We start from the raw sequence: 16,687 nt of genomic DNA on the forward strand, positions 1-16,687 counted from the left end.
ATGGGGGCTCTTGGAATCAATCTCCCATGCACACTGAGACCATTATACCTCGTATTCTCACTGTTTTGTGTGCCTGAGAGGGAAATGGATGTAGGACCTTTCCCCTACCCTCAGGTCTCCCATTGATAGAGCTGACCCCCTTGCTGTCTTCTTTGTTTTATCTCTTTTCTCTGTTTACTTTCTTTTTTTCCATCTGACAGATTAAGAGCAGTAAGTGCCCCAGATTTGGACTCATCCTTTACTAACAGTTGAAGGCTCCATTTGGGACTGTTTCTTAAGCCTCATGTACCAAACGAGGTTTACCAGTAAACTCCAAATTGGAGTTAGACACTGGCCCAGTTACTAATACCACTTTTTCTCATCTTCTAATATTGTGTACTGCATAGACCTCTTATACCTTGGGAAGAAAGCTATGACCAACCTAGACAGCATATTAAAAAGCAGAGACATTACTTTGCCAACAAAGGTCTGTCTAGTCAAAGCTCTGGTTTTTCCAGTAGTCATGTATGGATGTGAGAGTTGGACTATAAAGAAAGCTGAGTGCCAAAGAATTGATGCTTTTGAACTGTGTGTTGGAGAAGACTCTTGAGAGTCCCTTGGACTGCAAGGAGATCCAACCAGTCCATCCTAAAGGAAATCAGTCCTGAATGCTAATTGGAAGGACTGATGTTGAAGCTGAAACTCTAATACTTTGGCCACCTGATGTGTAGAGCTGACTCATTGGAAAAGACCCTGATGCTGGGAAAGATAAAAGGCGGGAGGAGAAGGGGACGACAGAGGATGAGATGGTTGGATGGCATCACTGACTCAATGGACGTGAGTTTGAGTAAACTCTGGGAGTTGGTGATGGACAGGGAGGCCTGACGTGCTGCAGTCCAAGGGGTCGCAAAGGGTCGGACATAACTAAGCAACTGAACTGAACTGAACAAAAACTAACATGCAAAAATAAGGGATGCAAAGCAGAGACAATGTGGGATTCCAGCCACTTTTTGATCCTCTTTGAAAATTATTAAAATACTCCCCAAAGCACTAATACTCCTTGTCTGTTTCCCTCCTTTTTCTTCTCATCCTCTTCTTCAACCTATTTGTTTTCATGTTTCCTTTGAGTGGATTGTGGTGAATGTAATCTGTGTTGGTAGAATTAGCTGTTCTTTAAGATATTCGTTTTTCTCTTTGTTATCTTCCCTGTATTCTCCAGCCCATCACTTTATTTTTTTTTTCATTTATTTTTATTAGTTGGAGGCTAATTACTTTACAATATTGTAGTGGTTTTTGTCATACACTGACATGAATCAGCCATGGATTTGCATGTATTCCCCATCCCGATCTCCCCTCCCACCTCCCTCTCCACCCAATCCCTCTGGGTCTTCCCAGTGCACCAGGCCCGAGCACTTGTCTCATGCATCCAACCTGCAGCCCACCACTTTAAGTGATTAAGTCGAATCTCTTTTTTGATTTAAGATTAAATCAGATCTCTTAAATCCAACTGTGACTTACAGAAGAGGTTACATTCCCAAGAAAAACAGGCTCTACCCCATTAGCCACTCTTTATTACACTTCTGAAAACCACTACTTACCAGTTTTCCCACCAATATTTGACTTATTTCAACACAGAAGACTCACTATACCTGAGACAGTAGTTTTAGTCATTACACAACACGGTGATTCTGTTTTGCTTGCTTATCAGATGTTGTATTTTTGGTATTATACCTTACCAAGGAGCCTTTAGGTTCCTGTCAAGAGGAAGGCTGATGATTTGTTTCAGCTGACTTCATAGATTGGTGCCTTTCTGGACCTACAGAATTCCAGCATTGGCCATATAATGCAATATGGAGTTAGAATTCCTTTTGAGACAAACCCCCTGAATTTTAGACTCTTACTGCTTAAGTTAAAACCTTACCTCCACTAATGTGAGCTCTGTAATGTGGGCCGTTTTTTTTTTTTCATTCACAAAGCAGATACGAAGCTTTAATTCACTGTGGGCATTTCTGACTATTCACTATATAATACATAAACTTTTCACATTTCTTCACACAGATAAATCTTTTATAAGACATTTTTTCCCTCCAAGTACTGTGTACCATAACACCATTGCATTTAACTAGCTAAGGACATATTATAAATACCATGAGCCACTGACTAAATACAGAAAATGACACGTTAGAAAGTATAAATTAAAGATGCTTAAGAAAGGCTGAATACAGTGAAAGTTTACATGTATTCTTTAATTCTAGGTATCACATCACAGTGACAACCAATTACAATAAAATCAAAACTTGAGATGATAATACATTCAAATTTCTAACATCCAATTATTTTCATTTATGTGGGCCGTTTTTTAAGAAACCTTTTATCATCTTTAGTTTTCCTATTTGTAGAATGAAGGTTAGATAAGTTAATAGAGGTGAAGTATTTAGGGACACTGAGTAAGTACTCATTGCTATTAATAATAGCAATAATTTTAATAAATACAGAAAGATAAGTATGAAAGTCTGGAAGCAGGAACGTATGAATTAAAATTCCTGGTTCCACACTCTTACTAGATTTGTGACTTTTGGGCAGGTGTTTTTTGTTCACGTTTTTTCCTTATTAAAATTAAGGTGAAAATCCACTTTTAGGGTATGTGAGAACCAGAAATTATAAAATAATATTGTTTATAATTATGTCTAGCATAAAATAGATAAAGAGGTAACTATTGTAATTATTATGGGAGAAAATAAACAATATGAAGAAATCAGGTTGTAGACCACTGATAATTCATGCCTTTTCTGTATTATCCTATTTATGAAAATGTGCTTTAAAATATTGCTCTGAGGTGATTACATTTCCATTGCAATTTTGTAGTTATTTGTCAGCTTCCCTGTCAGCTCCACTAATTGTTCATTTCTCCAATGAAGTGCACAATCTTAGGGTCTTAATCATCTTTGTATTCTAGGTCTTAGCAAAATATCTGATCCTCAATACATTCTCAGTAACTGTTTGCTAAATTAAATCTAATTCTCATTGTGCTATTACAACTAAGAAGCGTAACTAATAGGAAATATTGGGTACTGTTAGGACATATTCATAAGCACAGAAAGAATTTTAAACTAGATGTCCTCAAGAAAGAAAGCTATTATAAAGAAAAGCTAGAAGGAATCAGTTAAAAATTTATATGATCAAAAGATTATGTTTTTAGCAGTTATACATTAATTTTTTGAGTAATGAAGAAAAAGATAGTATCAGACTTAAAAACTTGAATATTAATTTTGATTAGTTTTTTTTCTTCCTTATGGGGCCAGGTCCTCTTACGGTTTTTTCCTTCTTTGGAATTTCTTGCCTCTGTCCTTTTCTTGTTCCATATCCACCATCTTAGTTGTAGATACAACCTCAACACCAGCTCACTGACTCAGCGGTCAAAATATAAAACAGCATTAAATTTGAGACTGCTCACATAACAAAAATGATCTTTCCATGTGTACGTGAAAGTATTTTATTAAAATATTAATATCACTATCTCTCTGCCTTCTCTGTTAATACCAACAAAAACACTCAAAATTCTTTTAGGCAGTAACTGAGACATATCTTGGGCTTCCCAGGTGCCTTAGTGGTAAAGAAGCTGGCTGCCAATGTAGGAGACTCAGGAGACATGGGTTCCATCACAGGGTCAGGAAGATCCCCTGGAGAAGTAAATGCTATCCCATGCCAGTATTCCTGCCTGAAAAATACCATGGACAGAGAAGCCTGGTGGGCTACAGCCCGTAGGGTCGCAAAGAGTCGAACACAGCTGAGCAACTGGGCACACACGAGATGCATCTTAATGAGAGTTTTCCAGGATGCTCATCGGAGTGATCTATGGCTGTTTGAGGATCAGGAGAGCATTGTTTACTGTTGCTGTGCTGGAAATACCTCTTCTTATCAAAGGAAACAAAGTCAACATTCTCAAACACACTCCTTTCTGTTTTGTTTTCAAACCTTGATTCAAGACACACTAGTCATTTAACCAGAAAGATTAGCTTAAATACGTTTTCTTCCTTGAATTTTTCCTGATGCTAACACCTACACAACCGATGCTACACATGATGCAACAGAGACTAACAGATGCTAACACATACACAGATGCAGACACATACACAACACACAGTAACACACATATGGCAATAAGCTATATCAACATGAATATTAGAAAGGACATGAACTTTGGAGTCAGATGTGGGTTTGGATCACAACTTCATACTAGCAGTATTACCTTGGGCGTAGCCTCTTGGCATCCTAGTTTCCTTATCTTTCAAGAAAAGTAAAGATAATACTAAAATTTTAGTGACAGCGGAATGAGATCAAATGCATTAAACACCAGATGCTGACATATCATATGATAAAACTCTATCTAAATATTAAGTCCATAAAATCTTTCAACTTCTGTAATTCTTTTCCATTGACCATAAGCCAAATCTGCTATATGTTTATAGCTTGTATGTATATTTCTTACATTTCTTCATGGACTCTAAGCATCTGAAGGGCAGAACTTCTGTCTTTATTCATTTCTGTATCTGCACAAATCCAAGCTTGGGGACGCTCAAGCTTTCATCCATTTCTTTCTACCAAAAATTGCTCTGAATTAAAGGTTTTTTTTTTTTTATACATGATTCCACTATTGCCTGTCATTAATGGCCTTTTCATCATGACTTGTCATGCAATAGAATCTCCAATAGGAATGTTCACCATCTATAACTTAGAATGTGGTCTTCTAGAACCACTAGCAGATTTATCACCTTGTTATGCTTTCAGTTCCTGCTGAGAATCTTTTCTGCAAGCATTTCTGTCTTCTCAGGGTCACTCTTTTCACCAAGTTCAGTTCTCCATCATCTTTTATTAGGAGTATTTCTTCATTTTAGTCAGGCGTGACTTTTTCTAGAGCTATCAGCAGCCCTTACTTTATGGAAGTTCTCAGTATGCTGAAGTGAAGCTGATCTTACTTTCTAAGGATAAACTGTTTCTTCTATGTTTACTTTTCTCTACTTGCTAAAGTCCAACCTTTTGTGAGTTGCACTCTTATTCTTCCATTTACCCTCCATTACATGCTTACCAGAGGTCAGGAACTAGAAATATCATGTCTGAAAGTCACTGCAGGCCTTGTCTTCATGGAGTTTATAGTTTTGTAGAAGAAAATACATTAAACTTAATGCACACAAATAGATATATAATGAAAAGTATGATAAATTCTATGAAAGGAAAGTAAAATATGTGATAAGAGGTTAAGAAAGAAAGATTGGAATTAGATTGGGAAGGCAATTTGGAGAAAGTAGCATTTAAGAAGAGATCTAAAAATATAAATAGGAATTTGAGAAAAGTGTGGGGTGAAGTGAGAGGGCGGTCCTAAAGTGGCAGAACAAATCACAAGTTTTATTAGCTAAAAACATGTTATGTGGTTAGAGCACTGCAGGTAATGTGCAGACTTGCGTGAAATAGACTGGAAAGACTGGCAGGGGCCACATCAGGGAGCTCTTTGTTGAGTATTTGGAATTTAACTGAAGGAAACTGTTAGCCTTCTAAAGGGTTATAAACATGCTTGACAACAGTCACTTCAGTCACTATGTGTATTAGGAAAAGGTGGATGAAGAAGGCAGAATCCAGTCAAGAGGTGATTATAGTAGTTTCAGCAACAGATGATGATGGCTTAGACCAGAACTAAAGCAGAGATTTATGGCCCACACTAGATGAAAGAGCAATGTCGGAACTTCCATGGCTGTTGGTGAAGGGACAATCACAGAGCATGTCAGAATGGATGTCACAGATGAGGCTAGGAAAACCATTTCTGATTACATTGCATGGTAAGGCTTCCAGAAATCTGTTTGCCAAGATGACAAAGAATTGCTGATGAGAAGGACACACATATTTTTGAGATGCTCAGGAGTGTCTGTGCTCTGGAAGTCAAGGCTAATTGTAGGAGATGTAGTTTTAGAACTGGCATCACTGAAACTAGAGGGGAATCATAGGATACTAACACTGTATTCAAAAAAGGATGGAATGGGGGCATATGACCATGGGATCCAGTGGTCCGCCATCAAGAAGCCTCTGGCTTGGCAATTTGATGGTGAATGAGCAAGTCCAGTAGCTGTGGCCTGAGAATGGTCCTGAGCATGAAGGGCTTAGTCCTACCAGGTGTGATGGCGTTTGCTCTGTCAACTTGGCTATGATGAGCCACAGTTCCCTGAGTGCCCTGTCTAGGAAAGGGAACAAAAGGAATATTCTCTCAGAGAACTGGAGGAAGTATTTTGTAGCATTCATACATTCTCTCCAGTTAGTCAGTCAAATGTTAATCTGAGTACTGCTGTGAAGGGATTTTGCAGATATGATTAAACTTTCTAATCAGTTGATTTTATGTTAATCAAGAAGGAGATTATTCTGGCAATCAGTTGTAAAGCCTTTTTCTATAGGGTTTTGGACTTTGCTGAGTAAGAGATTCCCCTTTGTGAACAAGTTTCACCTCATGCTATTCGGGTTCCAGCTTGCTTATCTTCTCTTTCTAACTGCTTGCCATAAGGATTTCAGATTTGTTTCATCAGTCGTGCGTTGCTGTATAAGACAATCCCTTATAATAAACAGATAGATAGATGGAGAGATAATACATATTCATCTTAGTTGCAGAGCTCCCTGCAGGGTTGACTGAGCACTCTGTTGTATTACATTTTCTCTTATTTCCACACCCTACTTCCCTTTCTCTCTTAGCAAAACTCCTGCATGAAAACTTGTCTTAGTCCATTTCTCAGAGAACCCCAACTAAGAATCCCCCCATATTTAGAGGAAGAAGAGGTGAACCTTCTTTTCTTGAAAGAAAAGCTGGGAAGTAAGAAAGAAAATCACAAGCAGATTGTCTCCCAGAACCCACAAGAAAATGGTTCAAGAGGAGAGAAATAAGAAGTTATAATGGTGCCCAAATATCAAGCAAATGCATCATGAAAAGCCTCATAATATGGCAATGTTGAGACCATTAGTGACCTTGGTAAGAAGCTTCATGGAGAGATGGGGACAGAAAATAAGCTGGGGTGGGTCGAGTAGTACATAAGAGACAAAGAGAACACAAATTTAAAACAGCTAAGAAGCTTGACTGTACATAAGAAATAGGGGGAAAGTTGAGTGGAAATGATATCAGTGGAGAGCAACTTTCTTCTTAAGATGAACATGTCTGAATAGGGAAGGGATAAGGATCCTACAGAGTGGGAAGAGCTGGAGATGCAGGGAAGGATGAGGAAAACTGATGAAGCAAAGGCCCCAGGAAGTTCAGGAGGGTTGGGATCTCAAGATTATAGAGACATGGGACAGGAAGATCACGTACATAGAAACAGCAGGGGTTAAAAAAAAGAGGAGTAAAACTGAGATATAGGATGTTTATAGAGTTTCTGGCAAAAGAATAGAGGATTTCCTATTTGGCAGTTTCATGTACAAACAACAAAAACAACGAGTTTCATATACTTTATTCACAAAATTTAATATTGTGAGTATGATATTAATATCATATACATACATGTAACTATATCTATAGGTATGTTTATATTTATATCAGTACCAAAGATCTTTACATCTTAGTAAACTGGCAAAAAAGTGAAATTAGCAAGAACACTTATGAACTATTGTCACAATTGTTAAGGTGGAACATGAACTATTGTCACAATTGTTAAGGTGGAACTCTTTCATGATTTTATAACTACCTTCTCTTCAGCTACTCTGAATTTCTTGATTTGGTTTAAGGCCAAGGACAGCAAACTTTTTTCAATAAAGGGCCTAATAGTAAGTACTGTAGGTTTGTGAGCCATATGGTTTCTTCTGCAACTATCCAATTCTATCATTGTATCATGAAAACAGCCATAGACAGTATGTAACATAAATGAATGAGTGCAGCTGTGTTCCAATAATATTTAACAAACAAAAACAGATGGCAGGCAGGATTTAGGCCATGGGCCATCACTTGTCCACACTTGCTTTTATCCATGCCATGATTTTGTTGAGACCATCAACCATCTCATCTCATAGGTGATTTTGACGAGTTCAATTCAATGATCAGTTTATCTTTGAAGTCTTCTCTATCTCCCAAGATCATATTAACTGTATCTGGTCCCTGGTGGCTCAATGGTGAAGAACCCACCTGCCAATGCAGGAGACATGGGTTCCATCCCTGGGTCAGGAAGATCCCCTGAAGAAGGAAATGGCAACCCACTCTAGAATTCTTGCCTGGGAAATCCCATGGACAGAGGAGACTGATGGGCTTCAGTTTAAGAGGTCACAAAAGAGTTGGACACAACTTTGCAATTAAACAACAACAGCAAATTGTATTATATAGTATTCTTAAAATACCTACAATATCTATGAAATACTTATTATGTAATAATTTATGTATTTTATTCTGATTTCACTAATAGAGATCAGATTTAACCTTTGTATCCCTAGCACAGTAACAACATAGAGTAGAAGTCCTACAAATAATTGTTCATTGAATGAATGAATAAGCAAAGTATGAACCGTTACTGTCCAACTCAAATAGAAGTCCACCCTGCTGGGGCAGTTGAGATGTTTATTAGATTCAAGTTCAGTACCACACTCGGGGGTGGTTTAATAGCCACAAGTGTTTTATGAACTGTGAGCTTGTTACTGGCATGATGTATATTTCTATATCTCAAATGCTTCTCTGTCTTAAGGTGTACACCTCTGTTTATCATGATACATGTGTGTGCTCAGTCATGTTCAACTCTTTATGGTCCTGTGGATTGTAGCCCGCCAGGGTCTTCTGTCCATGGAATTTTCCAGGCAGTTGCCATTTCCTACTCCAGGGGATCTTCCCAGTCCAGGGATTGAACCCACATCTCTTGCATCTCCTTCATTAGTAGGCATATTCTTTCACTAGTGCCCCCTGGGGAAGACCATTTATCATGATATCATTTCATTAAGTAGATTTACTACATTCATATTATGCAAAATGATTTTGCAGAAACAAAATATATGATTATATTTTGTCTCTCTTTTTTAAAGACAGTTAATTTGTGCTAAGTTAATGTGCTCTATGAGAATTTGATAAATAACACTTATTGAGTACTTAAGCTGTTATTCAGTCACCCAGTCATGTACAACTCTTTGTGACTCCATGGACTGCAGCACATCAGACTTCCCTGTCCCTCACCATCTCCTGGAGTTTGCCCAAGTTCATGTTCATTGTATTGGTGATGCCGTTCAGCCATCTCATCCCTTGAAGCCTTCTTCTTCTTCTTCTGCCCTCAATCTCTCCCAGCATCAGGGACTTTTCCAATGAGCCGTCTGCATCATATGACCAAAATCCTGGAGCTTCCTCTTCAGCATCATTTGTTTCAGTGAATATTCAGTGATATTTCAGTGAATATACTTAAGATTGACTGGTTTGATCCGGGAGTCATCTCCAGCACCACAATTCAAAGGCATCAATTCTTTGGCATTCTGCCTTCTGTATGCTCCAACCCTCACAACCATACATGGCCACTGGGGAGGCCATAGCCTTGACTATACGGACCTTTGTCAGCAGAGTAATGTCTCTGCTTTTCAACACACTGTCTAGGTTTGTCATCCTTTTCCTGATGTTAATAAATGCTTGTGTTATTCTCCAGACTATGTTAAGGAACATTCTATTATAATCTACATTTTAAAAATGCAAAAACCAAGGAGTGTAGAGGTAAAATGATTCATACAAGGTCATACAGTTAATGAGACTGAGCCAGGACTCAAATTCATAGAGTCTGACTTCAGATCCCATGCATTTTAAAGGTTTTCCTGTATCTTTAATGTATTGAATATCACAGCCTGTGCCATGTTAATCACATGTGAACAACAATTTATCATCTGACCAATTCTTGTTAGTTTTTAGGTAACATTGTAGACAGAATAATGCTTTTTTCCATCTCCCCTCCAATGTCCCTGCCCTAATGCCCAGAACCTAGGTACATGTTACTAACATAGCAAAAAAGGCTTTGGGGATATGATTAAAGTGAAGGACCTTGAAATGGAGTCTCTTAGAGTACCAGGTTGACCCAAACTATTTTGATTGCTTAAAAGCAGAACACTTTTCCTTGTTGCAATCAGTCAGAGAGAGAGAGATGTGATTACAGAATAAGGATCAAAGTGAGGCAATGCTATCTGTCTTTAAAGAGGGAGGGAGGGGGCCGTGTGACGAGACATGCAGGTGGCTTCAGGATGCTGAAAAAGGCAAGGAAATGAACTATTTCCTGGTGTCCACACAAAGACCGTAACCTCACTGCCCTTTTGATTTCAGCCCTTTGAAACCTGTAACAGTAGAACCCGCAGTTCTGGTCTACTGAATTACAGGATAATAACCCTGCGGCATTTTAAGCCACTGTGTTTGTGGTTGTTTACTGCACTGGCAATGTTGCTGCTCAGTTGCTAAGTCATATCTGCCTTTTGCGACCTATGGATGGCAGCCTGCCAGGCTCCTCTGTCCATGGGATTTCTGAAGCAAGAATATTGGAGTGGGTTGCCATTTCTTTCTCCAGGGGATCTTCCCGACCCAGGGATCAAACCATATCTCCTTCATTGGCAAGTGGGTTCTTTACCACTAAGCCACCAGGGAGCCCCCTGCAGTAGCAATAGAAAGCATTTAATCAGCAACAAAATTCTCTCCAGTATTAGAGAGAGGAGAAATGTTTTCATTCTTTCTGTATTTTCTCTCTGTCTCCCTTTCTCCCTCTCTCTCTCCACACATACGTGAATACTCACACAGACACATCTATCTTTATAATTCCTCTGGTAAGAATGTTTTAAAATGACATGATTTGATAAGGAAGACTGACCAAATTCAGCTGGTGCTAATGGTAAAGAACCTGCCTATCAACGCAGGAGACATAAGACACTGGGGTTCGATCCCTGGGTCAGGTCAGGAAGATCCCCTGGGGGAGGGCCTGGCAACCCACTCCAGTATTCTTGCCTGGAGAATCCCATGACAGAGGAGTCGGGCATGCTACCGTCCATGGGGGTCACAAAGAGTCGGACGTGGCTGAAGCAACTGAGCACGCATGACTAAATTCCAGGCAGAATGCAGAACTTTCTCAAAGAGCAGTGAAAACAAGTGGTTCAAACTCGTCTTGGGCTTGATTTTCAGGTCCTTTCCAGCCTTCCCTACCCTGTCACATGATCTCCTGTCTATCCTAATCGCTGACCCTGACTCTGTTTTGATTCAGACTATTTTGATGCCTTGGGCTTACTCTTCCAAGTATGGATTCCTGGTTTTGCTGTTTTCATTCCTATATGATTCTGAAATGTACGCACATGTTTCTACCTAGACAAGATGTACTCATTTCTAAAAATATCTTAGCTGAGAACCAATTTACATGCATGTTTCTCTCTACCTTTCTGAAATGGCCTCAGTCTGTATTTTCTTCTGATTTTAATGAGAGAAAATGCTCATTACATAAATGTTATTATTTGAAAAAGTTTCATGAGAAGAAGCACCAAGTGAAGTGGCAATTAAGTCTTCAGTTCCTCTCAGAGAGACTTGCAACACTTCTTTCTTCTTCTAAGTTCTTCACCTTTGCATTTTCTTCTTCATTCCTTTTGATCTGTTATTTTTAGGCTCCATCTTTTTGCATTTTTTGATCAATGCAACCCTTTTCAAAAGCATATGACAATTCATTCAAATGCTTTGACCCAGAGATTCTACTCCTGGAAAACAAATGAAGTGAAATAAGATGCAAAATGCATCAGGATATTCATTACAGCAATAATTTAGAGCTAGAGAAAGTCTAAATATTCAGGAAAGACAGTTGATAAAGTAGGACATGTCAACATAACTGAATAACAAATAATGAAATTTATAATCATGGAGAAGAACTGGATTCAAATCCCAGCTAAATTACCTAAAATACTGAACGCATATGGAAATAGGGAAGGCAAGTCTTCTGCTTAAGCCACAGTCTCATTTAAAAATATGAATAATACTCTCATACTGACAACATGAAGATAGATGAATTAACATATGTTAATATGCTGTGTTTATCACAGTTCTTGGAACATCATAACCACTCATTGCATTAAGATCTTTACTATTCATTTTAAAAGAAGAAATTAGAAATCACCATTAAAAATGATTAAAAAACATAACAAGAATTGGTAGATTAACATGAAGTTATAAGAATATTGCTATTAAGAAAAGAACTCATGAAACAATTAGATAAACATAGGCTATCTAGAGTTTTAATAAGGTTTTGATTTAAAAGAAAATACTTAAAAGATTTCTTACCATTTTAAATAGCTGAAGGATTTGAAAGCCCTTAAGTCCTCCAGTGGTTGCCAAAGGCAATTTTATATTCAATATATTGTACAAACTGGCAAATGCTTTTGAAAATAAGCAACACAAAGTTAAAAAACTCTTACTTGCATTTTAGCAGCTTTCAGAAGGAGTCTAATCAGAAGGCCCGTGGACCTTTGTTCTACTGACATGCCCTCCAAAATAACACAAGCTCACAATAGGTGGCCCCAATGAGGCCTTTTTTTTTATGATGACAAAGAAAACTGTTCCTACAAATCAAAGCCCATATAAACAAGGGAAAGACTATTTTAAAACATTCACAATCAAAGCCAGTTGTCAGCCAGCAAGAGACACTGTTGAAATGACTAGTACCCATCACATATTTATTTCTACAGATGGAGAATTATACATTTGACTTGTTGGAAAGGTTGGGTACTAAAAATAGTCTTTAAAAAAACTAAGGCACAGAGAGAGGAACAAAAAGAGAGGCAGCTGCTTATTTCTTTCTCTGTAACAAAATGTGACTTCTAATGTAGTAATGGAAAAACAGCAGAGCCCCAAACGAAGCAATTTCTAAAATCCACACTATAAAATAAAGCCACAGAATATAATGCTGATTAGCATTTAATGAAACTGCCAAGTATCTTAAAATATCAGTTATGTAATTTTGGCGTCTTATTGAGAAAACCATGGAGTCAGTGTGGTGGTGGTTTTATCACAGATGTTGTTGCTATACAAGTGGATAACCTGAGCCTCTAGAGAAACAAAATGATATTCTACGCTGAAGTTCAGTGATAAAAGAGGGAATTGCCTTGTGATAAGGAAGAGAATGAATTCATACAGATCCCTTCAGCAGCAATGAATATTCCTTGGGTAGATTTTGATTCAAGATGCTTTGTAAAAATGATTTAAAATGTCACCTGGACTGAAAATTTCTTTCAAATCAAATTTAGCTAAATAATTATTTTGCATTCTGAGATCAGACTAAAGGCAACCACAGTCACTATTCCTGTTTCTCGAGAATTTTCTTCAGACCTCATCAAAATTTATTTTGCCACTCTTTGCTCTGTTTTACTAGTTTCTGTTCTTTCAAATTTTGGTGTTAGAGAAGATTCTTGAGAGTCCCTTGGACTGCAAGGAGATCCAACAAGTCCATCCTAAAGGAAATCTGTCCTTAATATTCACTGGAAGGACTGATACTGAAGCTGAAACTCCAATACTTTGGCCACCTGATGAGAAGAACTGACTCATTAGAAAAGACCCTGATGCTGGGGAAGATTGAAGGGGGAGGAGAAGGGGATGACAGAGGATGAGATGGTTGGATGGCATCACCGACTCAACGGACATGAGTTTGAGCACCTCCAGGAGATGGAGAAGGACAGAGGAGCCTGGCATGCTGCAGTCCATGGGTCACAAAGAGTTGGACACAGATAATTGCTAATTTATTTTAAATCTTGTAGTTCTGGTTCTGTACCAAGTGGAGGACATAAACCGCAGTATTTGCCCTCTAATCCCACAGACCTTCCTCTGTGTTGATAAATAAACATGCTACTACCCATCCCTGGCCTGATTTTCTCCTCTGGGCATCAGAAATTAGATAAGCCAGCAAATCATCATTTGACTGACAGCTAAAGTGAGTTAGAAGATGAATGTTGCTATATAAACTGAGTTTATTAACTAATAGTAATCTCTGAGAGTTGATGGCATTATGTCAATAATTGTAAATTTTTATTTGTTCTAGATGAAAATTAGCCAAAATCATCTGACCAATGTATATAGCAAGATGATTTTTACTTTTCTCTGAATTTCTAAGTGCATTCATAAACAATCTGAACACTACATGGCAGGCTTTATAGGAATTGTAGGACATTTTAATTGAAAGGTACCATACAGGTCAATGGGTCCTCTCTTAAATACCATTCCAGAGATGTAGAGGTTTAGGTGTCAGACTCAGGTGGATTTCTGGAGCTTGGATTGGATAAATCTGTTTTAAAAGCATGGCCATCTCAGGAGAGAGAGAATGAAAAGACAGCATTTAGGGATGAGGCTGGAAGTATAACTCAAGCAGTCAAATGGAGATACATAACTAAAAATGCTGAGCAATTAAATGCAAACTAGACATAAGGGAACTAAAAGAGACTAGGGATTCAAGCACAGAGCTATTGAGTGTGGATAAGACGGTAGAAGATGAAATCTGGTGAAACACCCTGAAATACTGTGGCAGAGTCAGAAGGACTTTTTCTAGATCACGTTTGGCCTCATTTCTAAATTGGGAGTTGTTATAAGCCCTGGGCCAATGTAAATAAGTATGACTATAGACTCAATTTGACTATAGACTATTTATAGAATTCAAGTCAAATTTGTAATCCAACCTCTATGTAAAGAACTCTAGTGGCAAACACTTATTATTTTCCAAAAATGTCCATTTTGGTTTTGGAAAACTCTGAATATTGGACAGTTTTTCCTTTTATTATACCCAAATGGGTCCCTGATAACTTCCACCCACTTGTTCTAGTTTTTTCTGCTGTACATAACAATAATAGGAATGGAATATCAATTGGATTATTTTTAGAAATTCAACTGGACCAAACATTCAAGTAGCAAGATTATCTGGACATCTTAATTTAAGGTCTTAATCACCAGGAAAAACAGAAATAAGCTATTTTACTAAAACTACAGAGAGGCTAATATTCATGTAATTGTTCTCTACTAGCAAATGTTTCACAGCATTTTAAACATTCTCTAATAAAATTAAGTTCTTTTTAGAAGATATTTTAAAAGCATTATAATAAGATTATTATCTTTATTGTCAACACATTTAGTGAGGACATCTTGAGACAAGTACTTAGCTTGATTCTTTGCAGGAGAAATGTCCTTGCTGTCAGTGACCTTCAAATGTACAGTCATGGCAGGAACTATGGCAGGAAAGTTCTGAAGACTATTTTCTACTTGAAGTCCATAACATATTTTGGAGCAAGAATGTAAAATATAAGGGGAACATTATACTTTCTTAAGATAATTGGAATGTATTTATCAAGCTCAAAGGAGTCAATCAGTGTAAATTTGTTGCTATTTTATTAAAATCAAAGAAAGGGGATAATAAAAGGAACAAGTCATTCCACAATCAAGAGGAAAAGAATCACACACGTCCCCATATTTTACAAGAGCACTTTCATTAAGATACATCTAGCAGTTACTTATTACCAAAGGACATCCTTTCCCTGGAAATAGGAGCTTGAGGAAAACTCTTCAGGGAATGATCAAAATCCAGCAAAGCAAGCACAGGTGGCTTCTGCCTGAGTAGGAGGAGGGGAACATTATGTACTGATAACAGTTCTGATAAGGGTCTCCGTAGACACATGCCAAGGATTTCCACTGGGACATCCCCTGGGGACTTTAACATCATTTAAGTTATAGCAAGGTCAGGTTTTTTGCCCTAATTCTATTGCCTAAGCCTTTCATAAATGGCTCTGATACAACAAATTGTGGTAATCTTCTTTTTCCATGAGCAGGGGCTGCTTTTCTTCAGGAAGCTGGTTTCTCTTTCGACGACATAACAGGCTAGTAAGTCCTCCCAGTACAGCAGTAAGGACAGACCCAACCACAGCTGCCCCAATGAGCCATGGCCAGATTCGACGTGCTTGTTCTAAGTAGGGCTTAATGTAATCTTGAAAAATGTCTGGTTCTGAAATAGAAAGACATCCCAATGTTTTTACTATCATCACCATCACCATCATCCTTGCTCCATACTTTGGAGTCAGAGGCTAAGTTTGAATCCCAGCTCTGCTACTTACTAGCTATAAGAGCTTGAGAAAGTTACACCTAATACCCCAAGGCTTCAACAGAAAATAGGAAAACAATACCACCTTGTTTGGATGTTTCAAACTTCATAGATAGTATCTGATCTGTAAATTGTATAGTGCCTGCTCCCTGCCAGCTACTCTAACTCCTCTAGCTATTTGTTGTTATTTGACTCTGTATTTCTAAATAATAGGCAAATACTACTATCTCTTAATTTCTCAAGTTTATCTCTGGGGTTTGTCATGCATAAGCAATGATTTTAGCTCTCTCACAACTTCCATTTTCTCCATCTTTTCAGTATAATGATATCATGATTTGGGGCCAAATCCACATCTAGGACTTTCACATTCTAGGACTTTCATTATTTTTAATATTTAAATTTGATTCACAATTGAACCTAATAGTATTCTATGGTTACATTATGATTACATTTTCTTTCTCACATCGTTTTCCTCTTGGGGTTAATGATTTACTATATATATATATACATATGTATATATATATATATATTTGCTTGATTTTAAAGGAAACATCACTATTTACAAGACACTCTAAAATATCCATTTTGTGATACAAAGTAAAGAAAAGAGTGTATCTTGGGCTTACCTTGCAAGAAAATATGACTAT

General features: G+C 37.7%; 1 protein-coding gene across 2 annotated transcripts in view; it reads right to left on the reverse strand.

Annotated features, from left to right (window-relative positions):
- The window catches only part of TYR (tyrosinase), a 163,154-nt gene that overhangs the window by 29,719 nt on the left and 116,748 nt on the right, over nucleotides 1-16,687 (reverse strand). Inside the window, exon 5 of one of the 2 annotated variants that reach the window (XM_020883023.2) lies at nucleotides 15,316-15,944. The exons of the other annotated variant lie outside the window; for it this stretch is intronic. Within the exon in view, the coding sequence (XP_020738682.1) occupies nucleotides 15,718-15,944 (227 nt within the window). The 3' untranslated portion in view covers nucleotides 15,316-15,717. Of the gene's footprint in view, nucleotides 1-15,315; nucleotides 15,945-16,687 lie in introns of those variants that run through there. 2 annotated transcript variants of the gene reach the window in all.

The sequence above is a fragment of the Odocoileus virginianus genome, chromosome 28, assembly GCF_023699985.2.
Source record: "Odocoileus virginianus isolate 20LAN1187 ecotype Illinois chromosome 28, Ovbor_1.2, whole genome shotgun sequence".
Classification (NCBI taxonomy): Eukaryota; Metazoa; Chordata; class Mammalia; order Artiodactyla; family Cervidae; genus Odocoileus; species Odocoileus virginianus.